At 48.7% G+C, this 23,268-nt stretch overlaps 2 protein-coding genes across 8 annotated transcripts in view; both read right to left on the bottom strand.

The window, feature by feature from the left end:
• Positions 1–2,924: 2,924 nt before the first annotated feature.
• HIPK4 (homeodomain interacting protein kinase 4) lies at positions 2,925–8,783 on the bottom strand. The gene is made up of 2 exons (XM_081869062.1): positions 6,027–8,783; positions 2,925–3,500 (listed from the first exon to the last, which is right to left on the bottom strand). Exons 1-2 carry the CDS (start codon positions 7,671–7,673, stop codon positions 3,318–3,320), a joined length of 1,830 nt encoding a protein of 609 aa, XP_081725188.1. The 5' UTR covers positions 7,674–8,783; the 3' UTR covers positions 2,925–3,317.
• An 8,086-nt stretch (positions 8,784–16,869) lies between these two features.
• LOC309345776 (uncharacterized protein) overlaps positions 16,870–23,268 on the bottom strand; it is a 23,051-nt gene continuing 16,652 nt past the window's right edge. For 2 of the 7 annotated variants that reach the window (XM_081869155.1, XM_081869158.1), the window contains 5 exons: positions 21,395–22,038; positions 21,134–21,215; positions 18,618–18,700; positions 18,038–18,164; positions 16,870–17,768 (listed from right to left, as the gene is read on the bottom strand). In XM_081869155.1, the coding sequence (XP_081725281.1) occupies positions 16,900–17,768; positions 18,038–18,164; positions 18,618–18,700; positions 21,134–21,215; positions 21,395–21,808 (1,575 nt within the window). In that variant the 5' untranslated portion in view covers positions 21,809–22,038 and the 3' untranslated portion in view covers positions 16,870–16,899. Of the gene's footprint in view, positions 17,769–18,037; positions 18,165–18,617; positions 18,701–21,133; positions 21,216–21,394; positions 22,527–23,268 lie in introns of all 7 variants that reach the window. The other 5 variants (XM_081869157.1, XM_081869156.1, XM_081869160.1 and 2 more) reach the window with 3 other exon arrangements.

Here is a 23,268-nt window from a genome sequence, read left to right as displayed (position 1 = left end):
GAACATGGCTATCATAGCACCCCTTAACCTCCTCTTCTCCAGGCTAAACATGCCCAGCTCCCTTAGCCGTTCCTCATAAGGCATCGTTTCCAGGCCTTGGACCATTTTGGTTGCCCTCCTCTGGACACGTTCCAGTTTGTCCGTGTCCTTCTTGAACTGTGGTGCCCAGAACTGGACACAGTACTCCAGGTGAGGTCTGACCAGAGCAGAATACAGTGGCACTATTACTTCCCTTGATGTAGATGCTATACTCCTATTGATGTCACCAGCCTTCATGTCATGTTTGCAGACATCTTTGTAGTGCGGACGTGGTCTGGCAGTGAGCCTGGTGCCTGACACCATCTCCCCACACAGCCCACCTTGGGGATCCTGCTATCTTCCATTCTGCAGCCTGGACCAAGCCAGCGTATACATCACTGCGATGGAAGTGCAAACATGCTGGGAATGCGCATCTTTGAGACTCTGTCCTCTCAGGGCAACTTCCTTCTCTCTGTGTACCCCAGGGAGGCCATTTCCAAGGCCTGCCACACCCTCTCCCTGCCAGGACTCTTCGATGGCCCTCTGCCATAGATCCTTTAATTGAGGTTCCTGCATTTCAGGGGGTCGGATTAGATCACCCTTGGGGTCCCCTCCAACCTTTTTTTGCATATAAATTTTTATTAATTAACATCAAAAAACAAAACAAAACAAAATATATTAATTTCACATCGTTTTTCACAACTTATTTCCTTTTTTGGACTTCCCTCAGCTGTTCCATAAATCATCCATAGTTATAATTTTAATTACGCATTTCTCATATTTATATTGACATTATTTATCTCTTTTTTCCTATTCCCTTTAGACAATACTTCTTAGTTTTTCACAGTGCTTCTTTAAATCCCTTTAGCGTCATCTGTCCCTCACTTATATGTTCCAGATATTCCACAAATTTCCCCCAGTCCTCGATGAACTTTTGGTCTCTTAAATATCTAATCTTCCCTGTCAGTTTATCTAGCTCTGCGTAGTCTAACAGTTTCATTCTCCATTCTTCCAGTCGGTATTTCTTGTTGTTTCCATTTCTGGGCCAGTAACACTCTTGCTGCTGTTACTGCATATTGAAAAAATTTACAGTCTTTTCGGGGTCCCCTCCAACCTATGCTTCTAATAATTCTGTGGCTGCCTGCCAATGCACTTGCAAAGAAAGGGCAGCTGCCCACAATTCCTGTGTGTCAGGGATCTCCTGCCAAGCCTCTTCATATGCAAAGAGGGCACTTAAAGTGAGTACCTGAGGGATTGAGAAACCTAACCACATGGAGCCAAAAGTCACCTCCTCCCATGATAAAGGGAGCTAGGAGTCTTTCCAAAGCTGGGCTGCTTCTTTCAGCTCCTGCCCCTCCCAACATCAAGGGATCCTTTTCCTTTTCCAACATCAGGGATCCAAGGCAGGGTCTTCTATAATAATATTATTAATAATTTTATTATCTATACCCCATCCAACTGGCTGGGTTTCCCCAGCTACTCTGGGCGGCTTCCAGCAAAATATAAAAACATAATAAAATGTCAAACAATAAAAACTGTGAGGTCAACCCACCTTGCTGATACTTGAACAAGGAGTGTAGTGGATCGGCTTGGATTTGTTCCATTGCAGAGGCAGTGCTCAGGTTATTTCATATTTTGCCTTTCCCTTCTGCCTGAATCCCCCTTCCATTTCCTTTTATTCCCGAGCAAGTGCCTGAATTTGAGGCTGAAACGTGTGTGCAGTGGTCACCCTCAGGGCTTTAGGATTACCTGGCATTCAGGCTACTGGGAATTCAGGACTGCAGTTGTAAGTGACCATCACACCCTCCTGAGGTCTGGGAGAGAGTGTGGGCTGCTTCTACACTCCTAAGTAAACCGCAGGGATGTCGGTTGAACGGAGAAGTACTGGGTGCCCCCTGGTAGCCCTGCAGGTGTGATAGGAATTTTGAGGTCTTAGATATATGTTAAATGTTCATAAGTGTACCAACCAAGCACGTACATAGATCAGCACAGGAAGACCGACCTGAAACCCTTTTTGATTCCCAAATGTTTCCTCTGCAAGGTCAGAGGAAAATGGAAAAGCCTCCCCATTGTCTTTCCCTTCACAAATCCTGTCTTAAGGGCACATTTAAGATATGAATAGGGTGTGAGCCTGTGACCTGGCTCAGGAACTAAGTATCTATCATTACAAAAGACTGGCCAGGCTCCCCAGGCAATCCAATCAAGTGACCATTCAACAGGTAACCTGGCAGACAGGAGGAAAACATAGCACTCAGATTTCTGCTGTAGACTGCCCTTTCTGTGATGTAGGTATGATGTATCTGGGGGGTCTTGAACTACACCCCTTCTGTGATGTGTGCATGATGTATGGAGGGGTGGTCTTGAGCTCCAGGGCAGGGAATTTCAAATGTCTATATAAGGCCTTGCGTGCCATTGTTCGAGGTTCCTCCTCCCTCCTGCGTGTGGTGAGTGAGGACCCTGTTGCAACAGATCAATAAAGATCAGGCTTTGCTTCTCAATATTCTCTGGTTGGCCTCTGTTATTTTCTCCTACCAATAGGGAACCTTTGTAAGGACTCTATATGGGCTCTTGGATACCCCATAAGGGAAAAAAGGGCAGATTTTTGTGTACAACACAGGGCTGTTGTGTTGCAAGTGGGCCAATGCAGCAGGTGCGAAAAGCCTCTGGTCACAAACCCCATAGGCAGCCCCACAAGGAGCTGTGCCGGTCTGAACCACCATGGGGTGAGGGTGGGGGAATGAGCACCCAGCTAGCAGATGGGCTGATGGGGCCCACAAGGAAGTGGCTGGCCTAAAAAGCAGAAGCTGCCCCGTGGGACTGAGACCCTTCCATCCCCTGGGTGGGGAGCCATGCATTGGTCTGGGTGGGGCGTGGACCAGTCCCTAGACAAATGTGCCGCCAACGCCTTCTGCAATTGGATAAAGAGTTTATTATTGCTGTGGTCAAGTGTGTTTGTGTGCATCTGGTGCTGCTGGGAGGATAGAGGCGGTGGGGGGGGGGCCAGGCTGCCGTTTGCCAAGACAGACTGGCAGGCCTTTTTTTTGCTCTGGAATAGAGGGGACTTCCCCCCCCCCTCCGCCCCATCCAGCCTGGTGCACCTTGTCACACTGCCATCAGGGCTCCGCATAGTTCGGTAAGAGTAAGGTGGCTTTTATTAAAGCAAGTAGCTTTGGGCAGCGAGGAACAGTCTATATATTTAGTGGCTACAAAGGAATCTGTTTCGAAGGCCCCCGGCTGGGGCCATCTCTCTGCTGCGCCTGCCCTCTTCCGGGGTGGGGGGGTGGGGAGGGCCCGCGGGGTCAGTGGTGGCTGGTGATGTGTTGCAGGTACGGCTGCAGCTGGTGGCGGTTCCGGGAAGCGTGCAGCACTGCCTTGAGGGGCCCCCGCTCCATGCCGTGCTCTGCCAGCCAGTTCTCCTTCGGCAGCCAGCTGGTGGGCCCAGGCAGCTGGGCGGCTGGCTCGTACACCTCTGGCTGCGCTCTCTGCCAAAGAGAAAGATGGCACCAAGTTACTGGACCCACGTCCCAACGCCAGCCCCCGATTCCCTGCAGGCTAGGTGGCTATGGGGGTCCCTTCCAGCTCTGTGGTTCTGTGTTTTGTTCTGCACTCATGGTGCAAGCAGCCCTGGTGGTCAGCAGGGAGAGGGATATGTTTCAGGGCACTTGTGAAGCAGTAGCTCTAGGTGATTGGAGATAATAGCTATATAGAAGGGGTCCTCCTGGGGTTATCTAGTCCAACCCGCTGCAATGCTGGAATCACAGCTACAGAATCCCTGACCAGTGGCTATCTGCCCAGGAGCTCTATCGAGCATTACGAATTTCCCCCATAGCATAAATAGTTTCAGAAGCTTCTTTCACTTACGTTTTCTCTAAATTTAAGTCCCAAGCACTGCGACCTTTCTATAATAATAATATGCTCTCCCCTCCTCCCTAACCTTTTCTCATATCATCCCCTATTACACCCCCCCCACCTTATCACACCTGTTGGTTTATCTGTCCCATTTTTGGAGGTGGGGAGTAAGGCAGTTGGCCCTTTTCCCCAGCTCTGCTACACCCACTGGGAAGTGGGGCCATCGGAACTACAACCCATTTCCTGATGTGCCTACGCCCATGCGCAGCTCACAGCAGCAAGATACTTGTTTCGCTCTGCATCTCTTCCCAGAGGATGGGCTTTGCCTCTTTCGCTGCTGCAGCACAAAGCTGGCACATAATTCTCTCCCCACAAGACCCACTGGTTCACTGGAGTAGGAGGGATGGTTTCACCCCACACCTGGCACTGTGACCTGACTCTCACCTGGATTTTGTGATAATAGGATAGCTGTGTCCCTTTCACCATCGTCGAGAGATGGAGAAATTCTGCTTTTCCCTGCTGAATATTTTGGTGTCAGGCTTCACTCCCCACCGCACCCCCATTTATTTCCATCTTCACATAATTTTCTCAGCCGTTTACCTCCAAGCCTCCTTCACTCATTTTAATAGCCCATCTTTCCTCCTGGGAGCTCAATGTGATGTTCATCGTTCTCCCCTCCATTTAATCTCCACAACAACTCTGCAAGCTGAGAGGGACAGTGCCTGGCCCCAGATCAGCATCATGGCCGAGTTGTGGAGGGGCCGGATTCGAGCCCTGGTTTCTCCCAAGTCCTAGCCCAACACTCTAACCACAACACCACCTAACCCTCACTAACCCTCACTCCTGGCTCAAGCTTGTCTGGAAGGCAGGAAAGATCTAGACCAGCCTTTCTCAACCTTGGGTCCCCAGATGTTGTTGAACTACAACTCCCATCATCCCTAGCTAGCAAGGCCAGAGCTCAGGGATGATGGGAGTTGTAGTGCAACAACATCTGGGGACCCAAGTTTGAGAAACAGTGACCTAGACCAACAATTCCCTCCGGGGAAACAGTAGAATTTCCTAGCGGGGGTGCTAGAAGGCAAGTGGGTGGCAGAGAGGTGCTGGAGGTGGTGATTTATGGCTCCTGCTAAGGGTCTTTAAACCAGACACTGATATCATCCATCCATCGTGTTAGGAATTTACTGAATTTGCTGAATGTGGTACCCAAGACTCTTGCCAAAGGACTGTCAGATTTTGAAAACCAGGCATCTCTGGACCAAGTTAGTCAGTTTTGCTGAATTAATTCAGCTAAATAGTTGTAAGTGGCTTTTGAATAAATTGTGAATGTTTATAATTTGTATGGGGGTCATACCAAGCGCTAGTCTGAATAATGCTTCTAATCAGGTGGGGTAGGGAGCACTAGGGACAAGTTCGTGGAACCAAGGGGGCACGTGTGGAAAGCAACAAAGCAATACAGGGGGCAAAAGGGGTCACCATTGGTCTGAGAGCAGGTGGGCAGCCTGATTTTTCTATCTGGGTGAAGGGAAAGGGAGCCTAACCCTGGCAACTAAAGTATTGCCAGAGTTTCCAAGGGACCTTCCACCACCTTCTGGATCCTTGGAGACCCTTCCTTCCTCCTTCACAGGTGCACCCTCTCCTGGCTCAGCCCACTGCAGAAGTTGCTCCAGAGGCTTGGTGGTGGCCCTGTTCCAACACTTGAGGACACACCTTGGACTCTTTCTTTGGTACACAGGAAGAGGAACACAGCTGTATACCGAGTCAGGCCCATCTTGGCCCATCTTAATCAGTATTGTCCACACGGACCAGCAGCAATAGCCCTCTGGGGTTGGCTCTCAACAGTGGAACGGACTCCCATGAGAGGTGGTGGACTCTCCTTCCTTGAGGGCTTTTAACCAGAGGTTGGGTGGCCATCTGTCATGGGTGAGATTTTTGCATTGCAGCAGGCTGGACTAGATGACCCTCAGGGTCCCTTCCAACTCTGCTTTCGGTGATTGAACTTGCAATGCAGATGCACTGCCCTGAGCCATGACTCTTCCCCAAGACCCATCTTCAGCCGAGACCCATCCATTGCCTCAACTCTTGGGCTCACGGCTCCTCCGAGACCCCCGCAGGTCAGTCCCCCCGCCCTGCTGTGGCCCTTTCTCCCCAGCCCTCGTTACCTGAGCGGTGGGCGAAAGCATCAAGCCCCTGGGGTAGCCGGGGTCTTCCCTGGCGTTGGACTCTGGCAGGGAGGCTGTGCTGGTGTTGCTTTCCTTCTCCCACGTGGGGGGCTCCTCGGGGGAGTACTGCCCCAGCAGGATCAGGTTCTCAAAGGTGGGGTCTGGCTTGGCATGGTGGGATGCCTTGCGGTGCCGGGGGCTGCCGCGGCGGTTCCGGTAATAGGCCGGGATGGGCTCTTGCTGCGGTTGCTCCTGGCGCAAGCGTAGACTCTGCAGGACAGGCTTGCGCCGGCCGGATGCCGCCTCCGGGGGCCCGGGGTGGGTCGGCTCATACAGCCCCCCGCTGGGCCCTTCTCCCCACACCTTCAGGGGTGCCTCCTGGCCGGCCTCGGCGATGCTGAGGTCATCCATCTGGCTGGTGGTCCTCTGGATGCCATGGGCACTGTTCTCCTCCTGGAAACTGTCGCGCACCGAGTAGAAACGCTCTTCTTCCATGGCGCTGTAGAGCTGCGCCTCCTCCTCGGTCTTGCTGTGGCTGGGCAGCGACTCGTGGAGGCTGCGCAGGCAGAACTGGTAGTACTGGGTAAGGTCGTAGTTCTGCTTCAGAGGCTGGGTGGAGACGTACGGGTGCTTCAGGGCAGCGCTGGGCGTGATGCGCTCGTGTGAGTCCCAGGTCAGCATGCGCTTGATGAGCTCCACCATGCTGCGCAGGTCAAAGTACTCGGCCAGGGCTTCCGTGTCCGGGTAGATCATCCTGTGGACGTTGACCGTCTCCATCTGGTCCAGGGACTTGAGCACATACTTCCTCCTCTCCACTGACTTCACCTTGGTGTCGGCCAGGTACTCCGCCGGGGTCTTCAGCTGCCAGGAGTTGACCACCTCGGGGTGCTGGCTTCTCTTGAAGAAAAGGTGAGCCTTCCTGGCCGCGTTGAGCAGGGCGGGCCTAGGCATCCCCTGCGTCTCGCAGATGTACCGGATCTGGTCGTACTCGTTGTTGCCAGGATAGAGGGGCCAACCCAGGTGCAGCTCGGCCATCACACAGCCCAAGGACCAGACATCCACCTTCTCGCAGAAGGGCAGGCCCAGCAGGATCTCGGGTGCCCGGTAAAAGCGGGACTGGATGTAGGGCTCTTTGACGTAGCGCACCTCGTTGAAGATGCTGGCTGAGCCAAAGTCGATCACCTTGACTCGGAAAGGGTACCTGACTTGGTCCACCAGCATGATGTTTTCGGGCTTCAGGTCCGCGTGGATGATGGAGAGCTCCTTCAGCTTGGCCAGGGCCCTCAACACCTGTATGGTCACTGTCCGGATGTGCCGGACGGGCAGCGGGGAAAAGTTGTGCTCCTTCTGGAAGTCAAAGAGGTTTTGCTCCAGCAGCTCGAAGACCAGGTAGAACTTGAGCTCGTCGTGGAAGAACTCGTGGAACTGAACGATGTGGGACTCCTCCGAGTCCACCTCGGACATGGTCTGCAGAAGCTTCAGCTCGTTCTTGATGATCCTGCTCCGGTAGGAGTCGTTCTTCAGGATCTTGATGGCCACCATCTCGCCTGTGCTGCGCTTCCAGCTCTTCACCACTTCCCCGAAGGTGCCCTTCCCCAGGATCTCAAACACGTCGTAGAAGTCCGATTCCGACTCGATTGTGACCATCGTTCTGGGCTCGCCCAAGCTCAGGAACACGGGTGCAACGTGGCTTCTTGCAAAGAGAGGTTCAGCCGCGCCCTGGAGCCAAGAGAACCCCTGCCTGACTCCGGAACGAGAGATGATGCAACAGTCACTCGGTTCCAAAGTTGCCAAGTTGAGAAGGTTCTGTTATGGAGGTGGGAGGAGGGAGGTGACTCCATGGAGGGGGTCCCCAACAGCACTTTTTTTCTGTGCTAGCATATGGTTTCCTGCCAATGTGAAACCGGGGAGCGGGAGGCACTAGCAAAGGACCCCTGAGATATGACCATTCTGTACTGCAGAGCCCCACATGTTGAGTCTTGCATGGATGCCTTTTAAGAGGCAGCCCTCACTTTAGGAGGCTCCAGTGTCCATGGATGGGGATGAAGACAACATCTTGCCAAGACTTTGGTTCTTCAGGTGAACGTCTGTAAGGAGGTGGGAGTTCTTCCTTTATCTCCACACCCACACCGCCTTCAGAGCATGTGTTGTGTGACTGAAAGAGCAAAGGATCTCTAGCCCCGACTTAGCCATCCCTACAATTTATATGTGGGGTCTTTCCAAACTAGCACCTGCCATTAAAGGGGAACGGTCATAGGTAGAGAGTCTTCTTGGCATGCAGTGGTCTCAGGTTCAATCCCCAATGGTGTCACCAGGTGGGACTGGGAGAGGTTCCTGCCAGAAACCCTGGAGAACTATGGCTGCCAGTCCATTTAGACAATATTGAGCTACGTGGATGAATGATCTCATTATAAGACAGCTTCCTATCTATTGATGTGCATCTCATAGTAGGCTGTGGGGCTGAAGGCTCCTCGAAACTTCTGCTTGTGCTGTGCCTTGTTTCTCCTTTGCCCCAACCCCACCCCTTTCCTAGGGAAAAACTGCTCTTTAGCGATAATTTGGCACAAATGGCTATCCGGGGGGAACCCAAATTGTCATTTGCTCTGACGGAGAGCAGTTTCCCCTTGGGGAAACAGTGGCCAAGAGGAAGTGTGACTAAGCCCCAAGTTAACTTCCACCCTCTACTTTTGTTGCTGGGGAGAAGAGTGAGTATTGCAGGCCAAAGCCTCCCCCGCTTCTACCCCTGAGTATCCCAACTCCTTTCCCCTGGTGCAAGGTAGGCCTCTGCTAAAGAGGGTGGCTTCTTCCTTGAGTCTGATAGAAGACAAAATTTTGGGCTTGGCTTGTACAGCCCAACTCCCAATCAAGGGACCCAGTGTCCCCTAGGTTCATTATTTGCCAGAGAAGAATGAGTGGAGGCAGGAACTAATTGGAACTAAAATTTGGGGTTGGTGAGAAGTTTGTCAATTAGTGGATTTGAGGGATTAGCAAGTGAAAAGAACTCTGCCTATTGCGAAAGGTTTTGTCAAGAGCTTCCTTCTACCTGCTACCTTCTAACTGGGGGCTAAAGATGGATCTGGTCTTGCTCTCAAGTACCATTTCAGACATGTGGTTTATGCACATGTATGTTTACCTTGTGCACTTAGGAACATTCGTATTATTTATGACACCTTAAAATTCCAGTAACAGGTGAGCTTTTCGTGGCTCAAGCCTTTCTCCCTGCAGCAGTGCTAAGCCCTGCTCTGTGCTTTCATAGTCTCCTAGAACAGCAGAGTTGGAAGGCACTTCAAAGATCATCTAGTCCAACCCCCCGCAATGCAAGAATCGCATCCCTGACAGATGGCCATCCAACCTCTACTTAAAAACCTCCAAGGAAGCACAACTGGAAAAGGACTTTAGAAAATTATTCCAACATAAGATTACAGCAGCGAGGTTGTTATGTATATGCACAAACATGGCAAGATGGAGCTCTACCTACTGTAGAGGAATGGTTGAGAAAATTATTGGACTTAGCTGAGATGGCAAAGCTAATGTGTTTAATTAGAGAAAAATCATTATTGACATTTACTAAGGTTTGGAATCTCCTTGTGGATTTTTTGCATGAAAGAGAAAATGAACTTGTGACATCTGGATTTGAAGATTGAAAAAAATCACTGGCTTGTAGATAATAAAATAGTTGGAGGTTAATGAGTTGGAGGTTGGTGCTGGAGGAGACTCTTGAGAGTCCCATGGACTGCAAGAAGAACAAACCGATCCATTCTGAAGGAAATCAGCCCTGAGTGCTCACTGGAAGGACAGATCCTGAAGCTGAGGCTCCAGTACTTTGGCCACCTCATGAGAAGAGAAGACTCCCTGGAAAAGAGCCTGATGTTGGGAAAGATGGAGGGCACAAGGAGAAGGGGACGACAGAGGACGAGATGGTTGGATAGTGTCTTCGAAGCTACAAACATGAGTCTGACCAAACTGCGGGAGACAGTGGAAGACAGGAGTGCCTGGCGTGCTCTGGTCCAGGGGGTCACGAAGAGTCGGACACGACTAAACAACAACAACAACATCAATGAGTGGATACTGTATTTAGTTGCAGGGCAGAGAACCAGAAGTCTTTTAATCTTTTTTCTCTCTTCCATTTTCTTTCTTTTTCCTCTCTCTTCTGTTTCTTTCCCCCTTTCTTCTTTTTGCTACTGTTCCTTTTTTTAAAAGATTAGATCGTAAAAGCACTTTTATTCTGCTGTATCATTAAAAGATACTTCGTATTCAGTGTGAACTTTTGTATATCTTTGGACAAATGAAAATATTTCTTAAAATACAAACAAACAAACAGACCTCTGAGGAAGGAGAGGCCACCATTTTGTGAGGGAGCCTGCCCTTGGCTTCCACCCAACCCCTTCTGCCGCTCCAGTGGGTCAGGCTGGGAGGCCCCCCAGCCAGCCTTTGCCCATAGCTGTGAGGGGTTTTTGGTCAGGCCAGCTCACCCCAAAAGAAAACTACATATAGCGCCTCCACTTTCAGTTCATAGAGTCTTTTACTAGATGGGGAAGACTCTCCTTCTGGAGACAGGCAGGGCCTTTGTGTCTCTGAGAGAAACGGTTGCCAGTTTTGTGAGGATTTTCCCTTGGCCTCATCCTCTCCTTTGTCCTGTTTCCTGAGGGAGTTTGCCCCCCGAGTTTCCCTCTTGGCTGCTCCCCCTCCCAGCTTCTTGTTCACCCCCCCCCATTGTCTGGGGCAGGGAAGAGTTTGGGGGCAGCTGGATTCCACCCCCCACATGGCCAGGCAGGCCCAGGAGGAGCCCATGGAGGTGGGAGGGCCAAATGGCGTTTCCCGCCTTTTTCTGAAAAAGGCGGGAACGCCATTTTGTTTCTTCCCGAGGCCGCAGCCGCTCCCAGAGACGCCATGGCTCCCTTGTGGGCCTTGTGGCTCTCATGCTCTCTCCTCCCAGCTGAAGGAGGGCGGCACCTTTGGGTGCCAGCGCTCATGGGGCGTCCTTAGCTGCCTTCCTGCCATGATGGCTTTGCTTCTGCAGGGCAGCCTCTCTCCTTGTCGTGTTGGCCCAATGGAGGCCTCTCCATTGGGAGATCCCAGGCAAGCGGCCAGAACAGGCGAAGGAGGCAAGGAGGGAAAGCCCCTCTCTGTGTCTGAGGCCTAAGATGGAGGATAATAAGAAGGGCTTTTTTCTCCTCAGAAGTGGAGGGTTCCCTCAGGGGAGTTTGACCCCCCGGGCCATCTTGCTTCGTCACCCCAAGTGTCAACGCAAGCAGAAGGGGTCTACCTGCAGAAATAGGGGGAAGAAAAGGCTGGAGACTCCCTTTCTGGCCCCACAAACTCGGGGGCCCAGGAGTCCCCTAGTTTATCTTGTATCTCCCATGTAAAAACCAGGACACCCCTAAAGTTGTTGAGCTTTTTAAGGGCCAATTTTCCTACTTTCTGTGTGAACCTGTTTAGTGTTGTGGAATGAGGGAACCATCTGGCTGCAAGGAAGCCCTAGAGGCCAACCTGTGGGAAAGTGGTTGTGGGAAGTAAAAGGGAAAGTCGGGTGTGTCGTGTGGTCTTTTATTGTGGGCTGGACCTCCCAGGTTTATTTTGATGGCCATTTAATTATTAGAAGAGAGAGTCATATTAGGTATATGTAATCCTTTACAGAAGCACGTGTGTTGGATAGCGAGCAAAGAAAAACAGCCATTTCCTGTTTTAAAGGATGCGAGGCAAGCAAGCACACACAGACCCGCTCTAGCAGAGCTTAAATCCAATCTTTAGCCGTTCAAAAATGAAGCAATGCAAGAGACAGTATTCAATGAATACAGTTCAGCCACAAAAATCAAAAGGTCTGGAAAACAAGCTGGGTATGTTTAGCCTGAAGAGGAGACTGAAAGGAGACATGATGGACTTCCTGTTTGGCTGCCATGGCGAACGGCTGTACCCATAAGAGCGGAGCCCTTTCGTGCAGATAACGAGGATAATATGGAAGTAATTATCCTCCCAACCGCCCCCCCCGGGCTGGGGGGGGGGAGCAGCCCACCCACAGATTGTCTGATACCTGCTGCCTGTCCTGAAGGAATGCGGGGGGGGGGGGCAGGGGGATGCTGGGTGCAATGCCTCGCGCATCACAGCAACTCTCCAAAGCCAGCGCTAGGAGTGGAGGAATCCTCTGTCTTTTAAGATAAAAAATTGGACTTAACTAACAGGCAGGCTCTGAACTAGAGGAGATAAAATAACTTGCTAATTTAACCAGCCACTGAGAAGGATTCGATTTGGAGAAAGACTTTAGTTACGACAAGGGCAACTTTTTGAAATACACAAGCATGCCTGAAAGAGCATTTTGCTGCCATTGTGGTTTAAATATAATACTGACTGGGTGAAGATTCCATACCAATAAAACAACAATACAATATACAAAGATAAAAATTAAAAGTCCGTTATATAGAATACATCGTAGGGTTTTGAGTCAATAGTCAAATAGTGGAGCTTATTCTAATTGTCCCAGCTAAAAACCGTGCAACCTTTGCTTTCACCTGCTCATCCTGATCTGCCAAGAGAAAGGAAACTGTGAAGAAGGTATTAAACACCTTGGCCAAGAACTTGCAAGTCACAGTTCTGGATACGTAGTTAAAATAGCTATGGGGCACCAGATGTGGCAAAGAACCCAGCTACAATCCTCACCTCATACAAACTAAGGGCTCCTAAAATTAAATCTGTATACAGCCACTACTATAATTTGCCCCCAAAGTGAGTTCTTTGATGTGAAGCAAGGCGGGCCCTGTGACTGAAGCTCTTTCCACATTCTTGGCACTGAAATAGTTTCACCTCGCTGTGAATTCTTTGATGGATCATGAGTTTGGCCTTCTCAATGAATCTCTTTCCACATTCCAAGCACTGATAGGGTTTCTCCCCTGTATGAATTCTGTGATGGGTTGTGAGATGGGCACTCTGGGTGAATTTCTTTCCACATTCCAAGCACTGATATGGTTTCTCCCCTGTATGAATTCTCTGATGGACAGTGAAATGGCGTCTGTCAATGAAGCCCCTTCCACATTCCAAGCTCTGATAAGGCTTTTCCCCTGTATGAATTCCCTGATGGGAAGTTAAACTGCCCTTTCTTCTGAAGCCCTTGCCACATTCCAAGCACCGGTGGGGTGTCTCTCCTGTATGAATTGTTTGATGGGCCAAGAGGTGGCCTTTTCAAATAAAGCTCTTGGCACATTCCAAGTATTGATAGGGTTTCTCCTCTGTATGACTTCTCGATAGACAGTAAGATGGCTTTTTATTCTGAATCTCTTTCCACATTCCAAGTACTGATAGGGTTTTTCCCCTGTATGAATTCTTTGATGTACAGTAAGCAGGCCTTCCCCTTCATCGATCACTGTCTTGCTGTGGCGAAGGGGCTTCAATAACTCAGAGAAGCTATGAGCTATGCCGTGCAGGGCCATCCAAGATGAACAGGTCATAGTGGAGAGTTTTGACCAAACATGATCCACCTGGAGCAGGAACCAGCAAGCCACTCCAGTATCCCTGCCAAGAAAAAACTCCATGGACAAAGACAACAAGCATATAAAAGTTATGATGCTGGAAGATGAGCCCCTCAAGTCAGAAGGCGTCCAACATGCTACTGAGGAAGAGTGGAGGACAAGTACAAGTAGATTCAGAGCTGATGAAGCCAAAAGGTTGCTCAGTTGCGGATATGCCTGGAAGCAAAAGGAAAGTCCAATGCTGTAAAGAAAAATATTGCATAGGAACCTGGAATGTAAGAACCATGAACCTGGGTAAGTTGGATGTGGTCAAAAATGAGATGGCAAGAATAAATATTGACATCCTGGGCATCAGGGAACTAAAATGGACGGGAATGGGCGAATTCAGTTCGGATGACCATCATATCTACTACTTTGGGCAAGAATCCCATAAAAGAAATGGAGTGGCCCTCATAGTCAACAAAAGAGTGGTGAAAGCTGTACTGGGATGCAATCTCAAAAATGATAGAATGAGCCAGACGTCCTGGAGAGTGAAGTCAAATGGGCCTTAGAAAGCACTGCAAATAACAAGGCCAATGGAAGTAATGGTATTCCAGCTAAACTATTTAAAATTTTAAAAGGTGGTGTTGTTAAGGTGCTACACTCAATATGCCAGCAATATGCCAGAGGATTGGAGAAGATCAGTATACATCCCAGTCCCAAAGAAGGGCAGTGTCAAAGAATGCTCGAACTATCGCACAATTGCACTCATTTCACATGCTAGCAAGGTTATGTTTAAAATTCTACAAGGCAGGCTTAAGCAGTATGTGGGCCGAGAACTCCCAGAAGTGCAAGCTGCATTTCGAAGGGGCAGAGGAAACAGAGACCAAATTGCAAACATGCGCTGGATTATGGAGAAAGCTAGTGAGTTCCAGAAAGACATCTACTTCTGCTTCATTGACTATGCAAAAGACTTTGACTGGGTCAACCACAGCAAACTATAGCAAGTTCTTAAAGCAATGGGAGTGCCTGATCACCTCATCTGTCTCCTGACAAATCTCTATGTGGGACAAGAAGCTACAGTTAGAACTGGATATGGAACAACTGATGGGTTCAAAATTGGGAAAGGAGTACGACAAGGCTGTATATTGTCTCCCCGCTTATTTAATTTATATGCAGTAAGTAAGTAATTTTATTTACGGCCATAGGCCCATACAGGTAAAAACGACACATAAATAACAACTTGTGCACGTGGGGAAAACAGCCGCTAAAACACCACTATAACAATAAAATACTATAAGATAGAATGGCATACTACGCCTTAGTTAGCTTGTAGTGCTCCTTGGCGTCGCTTTTGGGTAAGGACAGCGACCAGGAACCTTGCCACTTTCAGGGTCGTATGAGTATCCTTATCCTGCAAGATTTGGGCAAGGTGTAATTTTGGTGGGGTACCCTCTAGTTTCTGTATGATTGATCCCAACAAATTTGCCCGTGGCACATTGAACAGGGGGCAAGTGAACATAATGTGCTGGAGCGACTCCGGTGTCTCCTTATCACATTCGCACATGGCGGGGGCTTGGCCCTTTGAGAATCTATGTCTCAGGACATTGGAGGGAAAAACGTTGAACCTCGCTTTGGTGAAGGCCAGTCTATGGGCAACAGTCGAAAGGGAGGAGAGGTATGATGGAACGCAGTAAGTTAATGTGATACCAATGTTCTGAGGCGAACAAACACCTCCCCCCAGCATATAATTTCGCTGTAGATCGATGTCATCCAGTCTTTGGCGGATCAGTCTTTGAGCAGTAATTTGGTCTAGTTTTAGGGAATCTGAAGGAGAGATTCCATAACTCAGGAGTTTGGCATGAATTCTACTAGTCCAAAGGCTAGAGAATTCATCTCGCCATAAGCATTGGACAAGGTAGTGGTTTGGTAGTCTATGCCACAATGATAACCAATAATTGAAGACTTGCTTCCACAGGCAAGTTTCTAAGGATGCGATCTTCAATTCTAGTCGCATGGCTGCGTTGCTTACGCACAGGGGGAGCATTAGGAGCCGACGTAGGAATAGATTTTGCAGTGTCTCGAGAGGAGCAAGATCTGTCATCACAGCCCAAAGCGGGGCAGCATAAGCAAGCACGGCAACCACTTTTGCCTTGAACACCTTTAGGGCCGAGGGAACATGCAAAGCTCCATCCGAAAAAAAGAATCGGAGGAGCGCATATGACAGAGTTTTGGCCTTGTTAAGTAGGTGTTGAATTTGAGCTTTCCACCCCAAATTGTGTTGAAAAATAACTCCTAGGTATTGAAATTTTAGAACTTGCTCTATTTTTGCTCCACCAAGCTTCCATTCGTATAATCTCCGGCTTCTGGAGAAAATCAGAATCTTGGATTTAACATGGTTGATGGTTAATTGGTTGAGTTGACAATACGTGGCAAATATCTTCAAAGCTCTGGTTAGTCCAACACGTGTATAAGATAGAATTACCGCGTCGTCCGCATATAAAAGGAGTGGGCAGCGGTAGTCCGCTAGTCTAGGCGCGTGTGTACTTAGAGAAGAGTTAACTAGGGGTGCTCGCATGTCGCTGATGAATAGGTTGAATAGACAGGGAGCCAATATACATCCTTGGCGCACTCCCTTGTTTATTGGTATCGAATTTGTGAGGTCGCCTGCAGGAGTAAGTCTCACTCTGGCAAGGGTATCTTCGTGGAGCTGACTTATAAGCCATAAGAGTCTTCTATCAATGCCCTGTTTCGCAAGTTTCTCCCATAGGATATTTCTAGGAACGCTGTCAAAGGCTGCCTTTAGGTCTAAGAAGGCAGCACAGAGGTAGCCCCGGGGAGGAGAGGAGTACTTCCGTGCAAGATGATAAAGAACTATCGCATGATCGGTTGTAGAGCGTTTAGTTCTGAACCCTGCTTGTTCGTGGCCAATCTGATTAGTCTCATCTACCCATCGCAATAGTTTAGTCAGCAAAAAGCTGGCATAAATTTTCCCTATGATCGAAAGGAGGCTGATGTTACGGTAGTTTTCCGGCTCCGTTGGAGAACCTTTTTTATGAATTGGTACTATAATGGCCTCCTTCCATATTTTGGGGATGAGGCCAGAAGCGTTGATTGCATCGAAGGTTTTGGCCAAGATGCCAGCCCACCATTTTGGGTGTAGTTTAATGGCTTACGCAGAGGTATTACTCCCACCACCCTTCTGAGTAATACCCCTCCCCACCTTCTCACTATATAGAAGGGTCTGGTGACTTCTGTTTCAGTGTATCTGAAGAAGTGTGCATGCACACGAAAGCTCATACCTAGAACTACCTTAGTTGGTCTTTAAGGTGCTACTGGAAGGAATTTTTTTATTTTGTTTTGACGATGGCAGACCAACACGGCTACCTATCTGTAACTATCTCCAGTATGAATTCTTTGATGGGAAATGAAATTTATTTACCAAGTGAAGCTCTCTCCACATTCCAAGCACTGGTTTGGTTTCTCCCCTGTATGAATTCTTTGATGTACAGTAGCTGGCCTTGTTTACTGAAGCTTTTTGCACATTCCAAGCACTGATAAGGTTTCACCCCTTTATGAATTCTTTGATGTATAGTAAGATGGCCTTGGTGATTGAAGCTTTTTCCACATTCCAAGCAGTGATAGGTTTTATTTCCAGTAAGAATTCTTTGATGGGAAGTGAAACTTATTCTCCAAGTAAACCTCTTTCCACATTGCAAGCACTGATATGGTTCCCCCCCGGAATGAATTCTGTGATGGACAATGAGCCGGCTGCTCTGACTGAAGCTCTTTCCACATTCCAAGCACTGATAAGGTTTCTCCCCTGTATGACTTCTCTGATGGACAGTGAGCTGGCTTGATATTCTGAACCTCTTTCTACATTCCAAGCACTGATAAGGTTTCTCCCCTGTATGAATTCTTTGATGTATAGTAAGCTGGCCTTGTTGAACGAAGCTTTTTCCACATTCCAAGCAATGATAAGGTTTCTCCCCTGTATGAATTCTGTAATGGGAAGTTAAAGCGCCCGATTGACTGAAGCTCTTTCCACACTCTTGGCACTGATAGGGTTTCTCCCCTGTATGAATTCTCTGATGGATAGTGAACTTGTTTTTGTGACTGAAGCTCTTTCCACATTCCAAGCACTGATAGGGTTTCTTCTCACGGGGATTTCTTTGATTTGAAGTGGAATGGGAGCTCTGACTGAAGCTCCCTTTGCACTCTGAATATGGATATGACTTCCCCACTCTGTGGATTTTGTTGTGGCCTCCCTTGTTCGTCAGCTCCAATTCATCACGACCTGCAACTGAGAGAGAAACAGATTGGAGCCTCATGGGATCTGTGCCATCTCTAATGTCACTCGTCTCTTTAGTCAACCCAGGAGAGAAAGAAGCAAGAACGGAAACAAAAAATCTGACAGATGATGATAATGATGATGAGGTTTTCTGTGGGAGTGTTAGAATCCCAGGGGCTATGGGTGGGGCTGTTGAGCCCCATCAAAAAACCAGAGGTTCTTCCCTTAAAGATATGTCTTGAATTTCAAAGCAAATAGGATGATCCAAGAGGAAGCCTTACCGAGAGAGTCCAAGATCCCACGATTCTCCTCCGTGACTTCCTTGTGCAGAGCTCTCAGGTCAGGATCCAGCAATGCCCACTCCTCGTCTGTGAAATGGACAGCTACATCTTCAAAGCACAATGGACCCTAAAAGAAAAGGAAAAAGGTTGTCCTCTTAGACAACATCAAGGTGAACAGTTACACTTTGCTCTGTTGTCTTCTGCCTCTTAACTGATGTTATGTTTCAATGGGATTCTTTTTCTGCACATTTCATTATGGACACATCCCCATTTGCCACATGGAAGGATCCCCTTCCTTCTTTCCCTGTGTGCTGTTCTTGCCGGGTGGGGAGGACCCTCCTGATGCCCTATAGACAACTTCAAGGTGCACAGGGGGGCAATGACTGGGGGGATGAGAGAGGGAAAACCCCATTGTGTGACTGATGGTGTGAATCCTGGCCACTGTTTGGTGTGGTGTGTAAAGTGCTTAGAAGCCTATTTTAGCATTCAACCCTTCTTTACTAGGCAGTTCCTCCCACCTTTCCTCTGTGTCCAACCCGTCCATGACATCCTCTCTCCCTACATGGCTCCTTCCTCCTACCTGCTCTGCTTCCACAGGGGCAGCTTCCCCTTCGCCACCAAGAAAAGATGGACAAACAGGTCTTGCTGTCATTGTTCGGTCTCCTACGAGAGAAAAAAAGGTAAGTGCATGCTTCACTCAGAAAGAAAGCTATAGGCGGGCCTTCAAAAAATTAAGGGTAGCCATGTAAACGTGGCCCCTTCATGGATCACTGTCTTGCCGTGGCGAAGGGGCTTGAATAACTCAGAGAAGCTAAGAGCTATGCCGTGCAGGGCCACCCAAGATGGACAGGTCATAGTGGAGAGTTTTGACCAAACGTGATCCACCTGGAGCAGGAACCGGCAAGCCACTCCAGTATCCCTGCCAAGAAAACTCCATGGACAAAGACAACAGGCATATGAAAGTTATAACGCTGGAAGATGAGCCCCTCAAGTCGGAAGGCGTCCAACATGCTACTGAGGAAGAGTGGAGGACAAGTACAAGTAGATTCAGAGCTGATGAAGCGGCTGGGCCAAAGCCGAAAGGACGCTCAGTTGCGGATATGCCTGGAAGCAAAAGGAAAGTCCAATGCTGTAAAGAAAAATATTGCATAGGAACCTGGAATGTAAGAACCATGAACCTGGGTGAGTTGGATGTGGTCAAAAATGAGATGGCAAGAATAAATATTGACATCCTGGCCATCAGTGAACTAAAATGGACGGGAATGGGCGAATTCAGTTTGGATGACCATCATATCTACTACTGTGGGCAAGAATCCCGTAAAAGAAATGGAGTGGCCCTCATAGTCAACAAAAGAGTGGTGAAAGCTGTACTGGGATGCAATCTCAAAAATGATAGAATGAGCCAGACGTCCTGGAGAGTGAAGTCAAATGGGCCTTAGAAAGCACTGCTAATAACAAGGCCAGTGGAAGTGATATATTCCAGCTGAACGACTTAAAATTTTAAAAGATGATGCTGTTAAGGTGCTACACTCAATATGCCAGCAAATTTGGAAAACTCAGCAGTGGCCACAGGATTGGAGAAGATCAGTATATATCCCAATCCCCAAGAAGGGCAGTGTCAAAGAATGTTCCAACTACCGCACAATTGCACTCATTTCACACGCTAGCAAGGTTATGCTTAAAATTCTACAAGGCAGGCTTAAGCAGTGTGGGGACCGAGCACTCCCAGAAGTGCAAGCTGGATTTCGAAGGGGCAGAGAAAACAGAGACCAAATTGCAAACATGTGCTGGATAATGGAGAAAGCTAGAGAGTTCCAGAAAGACATCTACTTCTGCTTCATTGACTATGCAAAAGACTTTGACTGGGTCAACCACAGCAAACTATAGCAAGTTCTTAAAGATATGGGAGTGCCTGATCACCTCATCTGTCTCCTGACAAATCTCTATGTGGGACAAGAAGCTACAGTTAGAACTGGATATGGAACAACTGATGGGTTCAAAATTGGGAAAGGAGTACGACAAGGCTGTATATTGTCTCCCCGCTTATTTAATTTATATGCAGAATTCATCATGCGAAAGGCTGGGCTGGATGAATCCCAAGCCGGAATTAAGATCGCCGGAAGAAATATCAACAACCTCAGATATGCAGATGATACAACCTTGATGGCAGAAAGTGAAGGGGAATTAAAGAACCTTTTAATGAGGGTGAAAGAGGAGAGCGCAAAATGCAGTCTGAAGCTCAACATCAAAAAAACAAAGATCATGGCCACTGGGCCCATCACCTCCTGGCAATTCGAAGGGGAAGAAATGGAGGCAGTGAGAGATTTTACTTTCTTGGGCTCCATGATCACTGCAGATGGTGACAGCAGTCATGAAATTAAAAGACGCCTGCTCCTTGGGAGAAAGGCGATGGCAAACCTAGACAGCATCTTAAAAAGCAGAGACATCACCTTGCCAACAAAGGTTAAAGCCATGGTTTTCTCAGTAGTGATGTAGGGAAGTGAGAGCTGGACCATAAAGAAGGCTGATCGCCGAAGAATTGATGCTTTTGAATTATGGTGCTGGAGGAGAATCTTGAGAGTCCCATGGACTGCAGGAAGATCAAACCTCTCCATTCTGAAGGAAATCAGCCCTGAGTGCTCCCTGGAAGGACAGATCCTGAAGCTGAGGCTCCAAGACTTTGGCCACCTCATAAGAAGAGAAGACTCCCTGGAAAAGACCCTGATGTTGGGAAAGATGGAGGGCACAAGGAGAAGGGAATGACAGAGGATGAGATGGTTGGACAGTGTTCTCGAAGCCACAAACATGAGTCTGACCAAACTGCGGGAGGCAGTGGAAGACAGGAGTGCCTGGCGTGCTCTGGTCCATGGGGTCACGAAGAGTCGGACACGACTAAACGACTAAACAACAACAATAACATGTAAACGTGGACATTGGTAACCATTTCACATATTAGTTGTGCAAAAATATATCACCCTTTCTCTGGGCTCTTGGCTTCACGTGTCTTCTCCCAAAAAGATGTAGAGAACTCACAAATTAGTTTCAAAAACAACATAATGTGATAAAATGGGGGAGAAAAAACTCCTTCCTCCTTACCCAGGGGCCTGTCTCTGGAGTCCAACGGAGTTCTCTCTACCTCAGAGGAATCCAGATCCATTTCTGGAAACTGATCCTTCCCCTGCAAGAGCAACAAGCATTCAAAAGAATTAGATTAGAACTGGAATGGCAAAGGACACAAACACTTTAGCGGTATCAAATATCATTCCTCGGATGCTTTCCAAAAAAATTAGTAGAGAAGTGGGGGATACTCTCAAGTTCGGAGCCCCTTGGGAGTATCCAGAGGAAAGTCTCTCTCACCTGCAGCTCTGCCTGCTTTCTCTCCTCTGCCTGACTCAGGAGGAAACCTTCAGCAAGGGCCACTGCCTGGGAACTGGTCTCCGCTCCACATTCCCTCACCCAGCTCTCCATCTCTGCTGGAAGGACAGCCAGGAACTGCTCCAAGATCACCAGGTCCAGCATCTCAGCTTTCGTGTGGGTTTCTGGTTTCAGCCACTGACGGCAAAGGTGGTAAAGTCGGTTGCAAACCTCTCGGGGTCCTTTGGCCTCCTGGTAGCAAAGCCGCCCGAGCTGCTGGCTCTGCACATCTGAGCGGAGGGTGTCCTCCTCACCCAGGATCCTTTGGACACACTTTCCCCAGATTCCTCCATGGCTAAGAGTTTGGATGGAATGAAGTCTTGCTGCTTCAGGCCCAGCTGAGTCTTGCTCATCCATCTCTGTTCTCAGGACACCTCCAAGAAATCGAAAGCAGTCCCTACGTTTTCTGCGAAGTTCTGCCTGTCCTAATGAGTGGTTTTAGCAAATCCTAAAAAGCAAATATATTTTTCTGATATACCGGTAAATCTGATACACAGTCAGGTAAATAGAAATATTCCCTGGGCAAGCGTGGATGAATCTTGCTAGGAACCAGGGCTGGACTGCACCACAACTCAGACTGAGCTTTCCTTAAAAAATAAAGGAAAGAAGGAAAGAAGGAAAGAAGGAAGGAAGGAAGGAAGGGTGAGTCATCTGTACTAAGTGTAACTGGGACCCAAGGCAATAGTGGGGGTCCCTCCCACCACCAAATGTCAGGGCACATTTCTTTCCTGCTTCTTCCTCATGTTGCAGCACTTGCAATCTCCCACATTCTCAAGACTCCTGGGGTGGGTCCCTCTTTCTTTATTCTGAGGACCAGAGTTTCACCTGGCCAAAGAACAGGTAGGTGGGACCTAATAACTTGTGGGTGAGGCCAAAAGACGGTGTTTTAAATAGAGAGAAATATAGGATTTCCCTTATTTCTGTGATAGTAACAATTTTATACTCTTCTTAATATTTTGATATACTGTTTTAATCTGCCATGGGAATTTTGGGTGAACATCAAGTAATTGATTTTGATGATTGGGGGGGGGGACTTGTCACAGGAGGAGGGGAGACCAGCTAGAATCATCACTACCTCTTGGCCTCCGTTATCTGAATCTCCTGCCTCTGGATCTACATTGCTCTCTGCCACAGATTCCTCCCGCTCACTAAGCCCTGTTACCTCTTCAGTTTCAGACACCTCCCCCCCAGTCCTCTCCCTCTGACCACTCTTCATAGCCCCCAAAATCCTCCCCTGGCCCAGAGCTGCCTTCTCTTGCGGGTTCCCCAGCTGGTTCCCTTCACCATTCCTCTCTGCCCACCCAGTCCATGCAGCTCCCTCCTCGCATCCTTTATTCTGTTATCACCAGGTTGGGCTCTGCTAACCTCTTGGGTGAAGACAGTCCAGCCTCCTGTTCTCTCAGGTGCCAACCTGGGGCATCTTTTGGGAAGCCCACCAGCAGGGCTGGAGCCCAAGGGCAACTCTCTCCCCCTGCACTTCCCAGCAGCTGGCATTCAGAACCACGGCGGCCTCCAACTGTGGGGGCCAGGAGCCTGAATTGGCCTCATCCTCTTCTAAAGCCATCTGGCTTGGTGGCCATCCCTTCCTCCTGTGGATGGGAGTTCCATGGGTCTAACTGCACACTGGAAGGACTTCATTTATTTCTACCTCCAAATGTCTCCATCTGGTTGCCACCTGCGTTAATGAACGTGACTGTTTCCTCTATCCCATCGGGGTTCCTTTGCATGCCCTTTGCTTCCTGACTCAAGCCCCCCCCCCCCAAGGAGCTAGCCGTGTCTTGATGCAAAGGAAGACGAGAGTTGCAGACCTCCTGCTA

The sequence above is a fragment of the Podarcis erhardii genome (genome assembly GCF_964252035.2).
Source record: "Podarcis erhardii genome assembly, chromosome: 7".
In the NCBI taxonomy this organism is placed as follows: domain Eukaryota; kingdom Metazoa; phylum Chordata; class Lepidosauria; order Squamata; family Lacertidae; genus Podarcis; species Podarcis erhardii.
The sequence above is the reverse complement of the archived record's forward strand: the minus strand, read 5'-3'. Positions and strand labels throughout refer to the sequence as shown.

Bases quoted from the DNA above. Each gene is read 5' to 3' on its own strand.
- HIPK4 (XM_081869062.1), bottom strand. From the start codon at position 7,673: ATGGTCACAATCGAGTCGGAATCGGACTTCTACGACGTGTTTGAGATC. The intron at 3,501-6,026 runs GTAACGAGGGCT...TCTCTTTGGCAG, and splicing joins TGCTTTCGCCCACCGCTCAG to AGAGCGCAGCCAGAGGTGTA.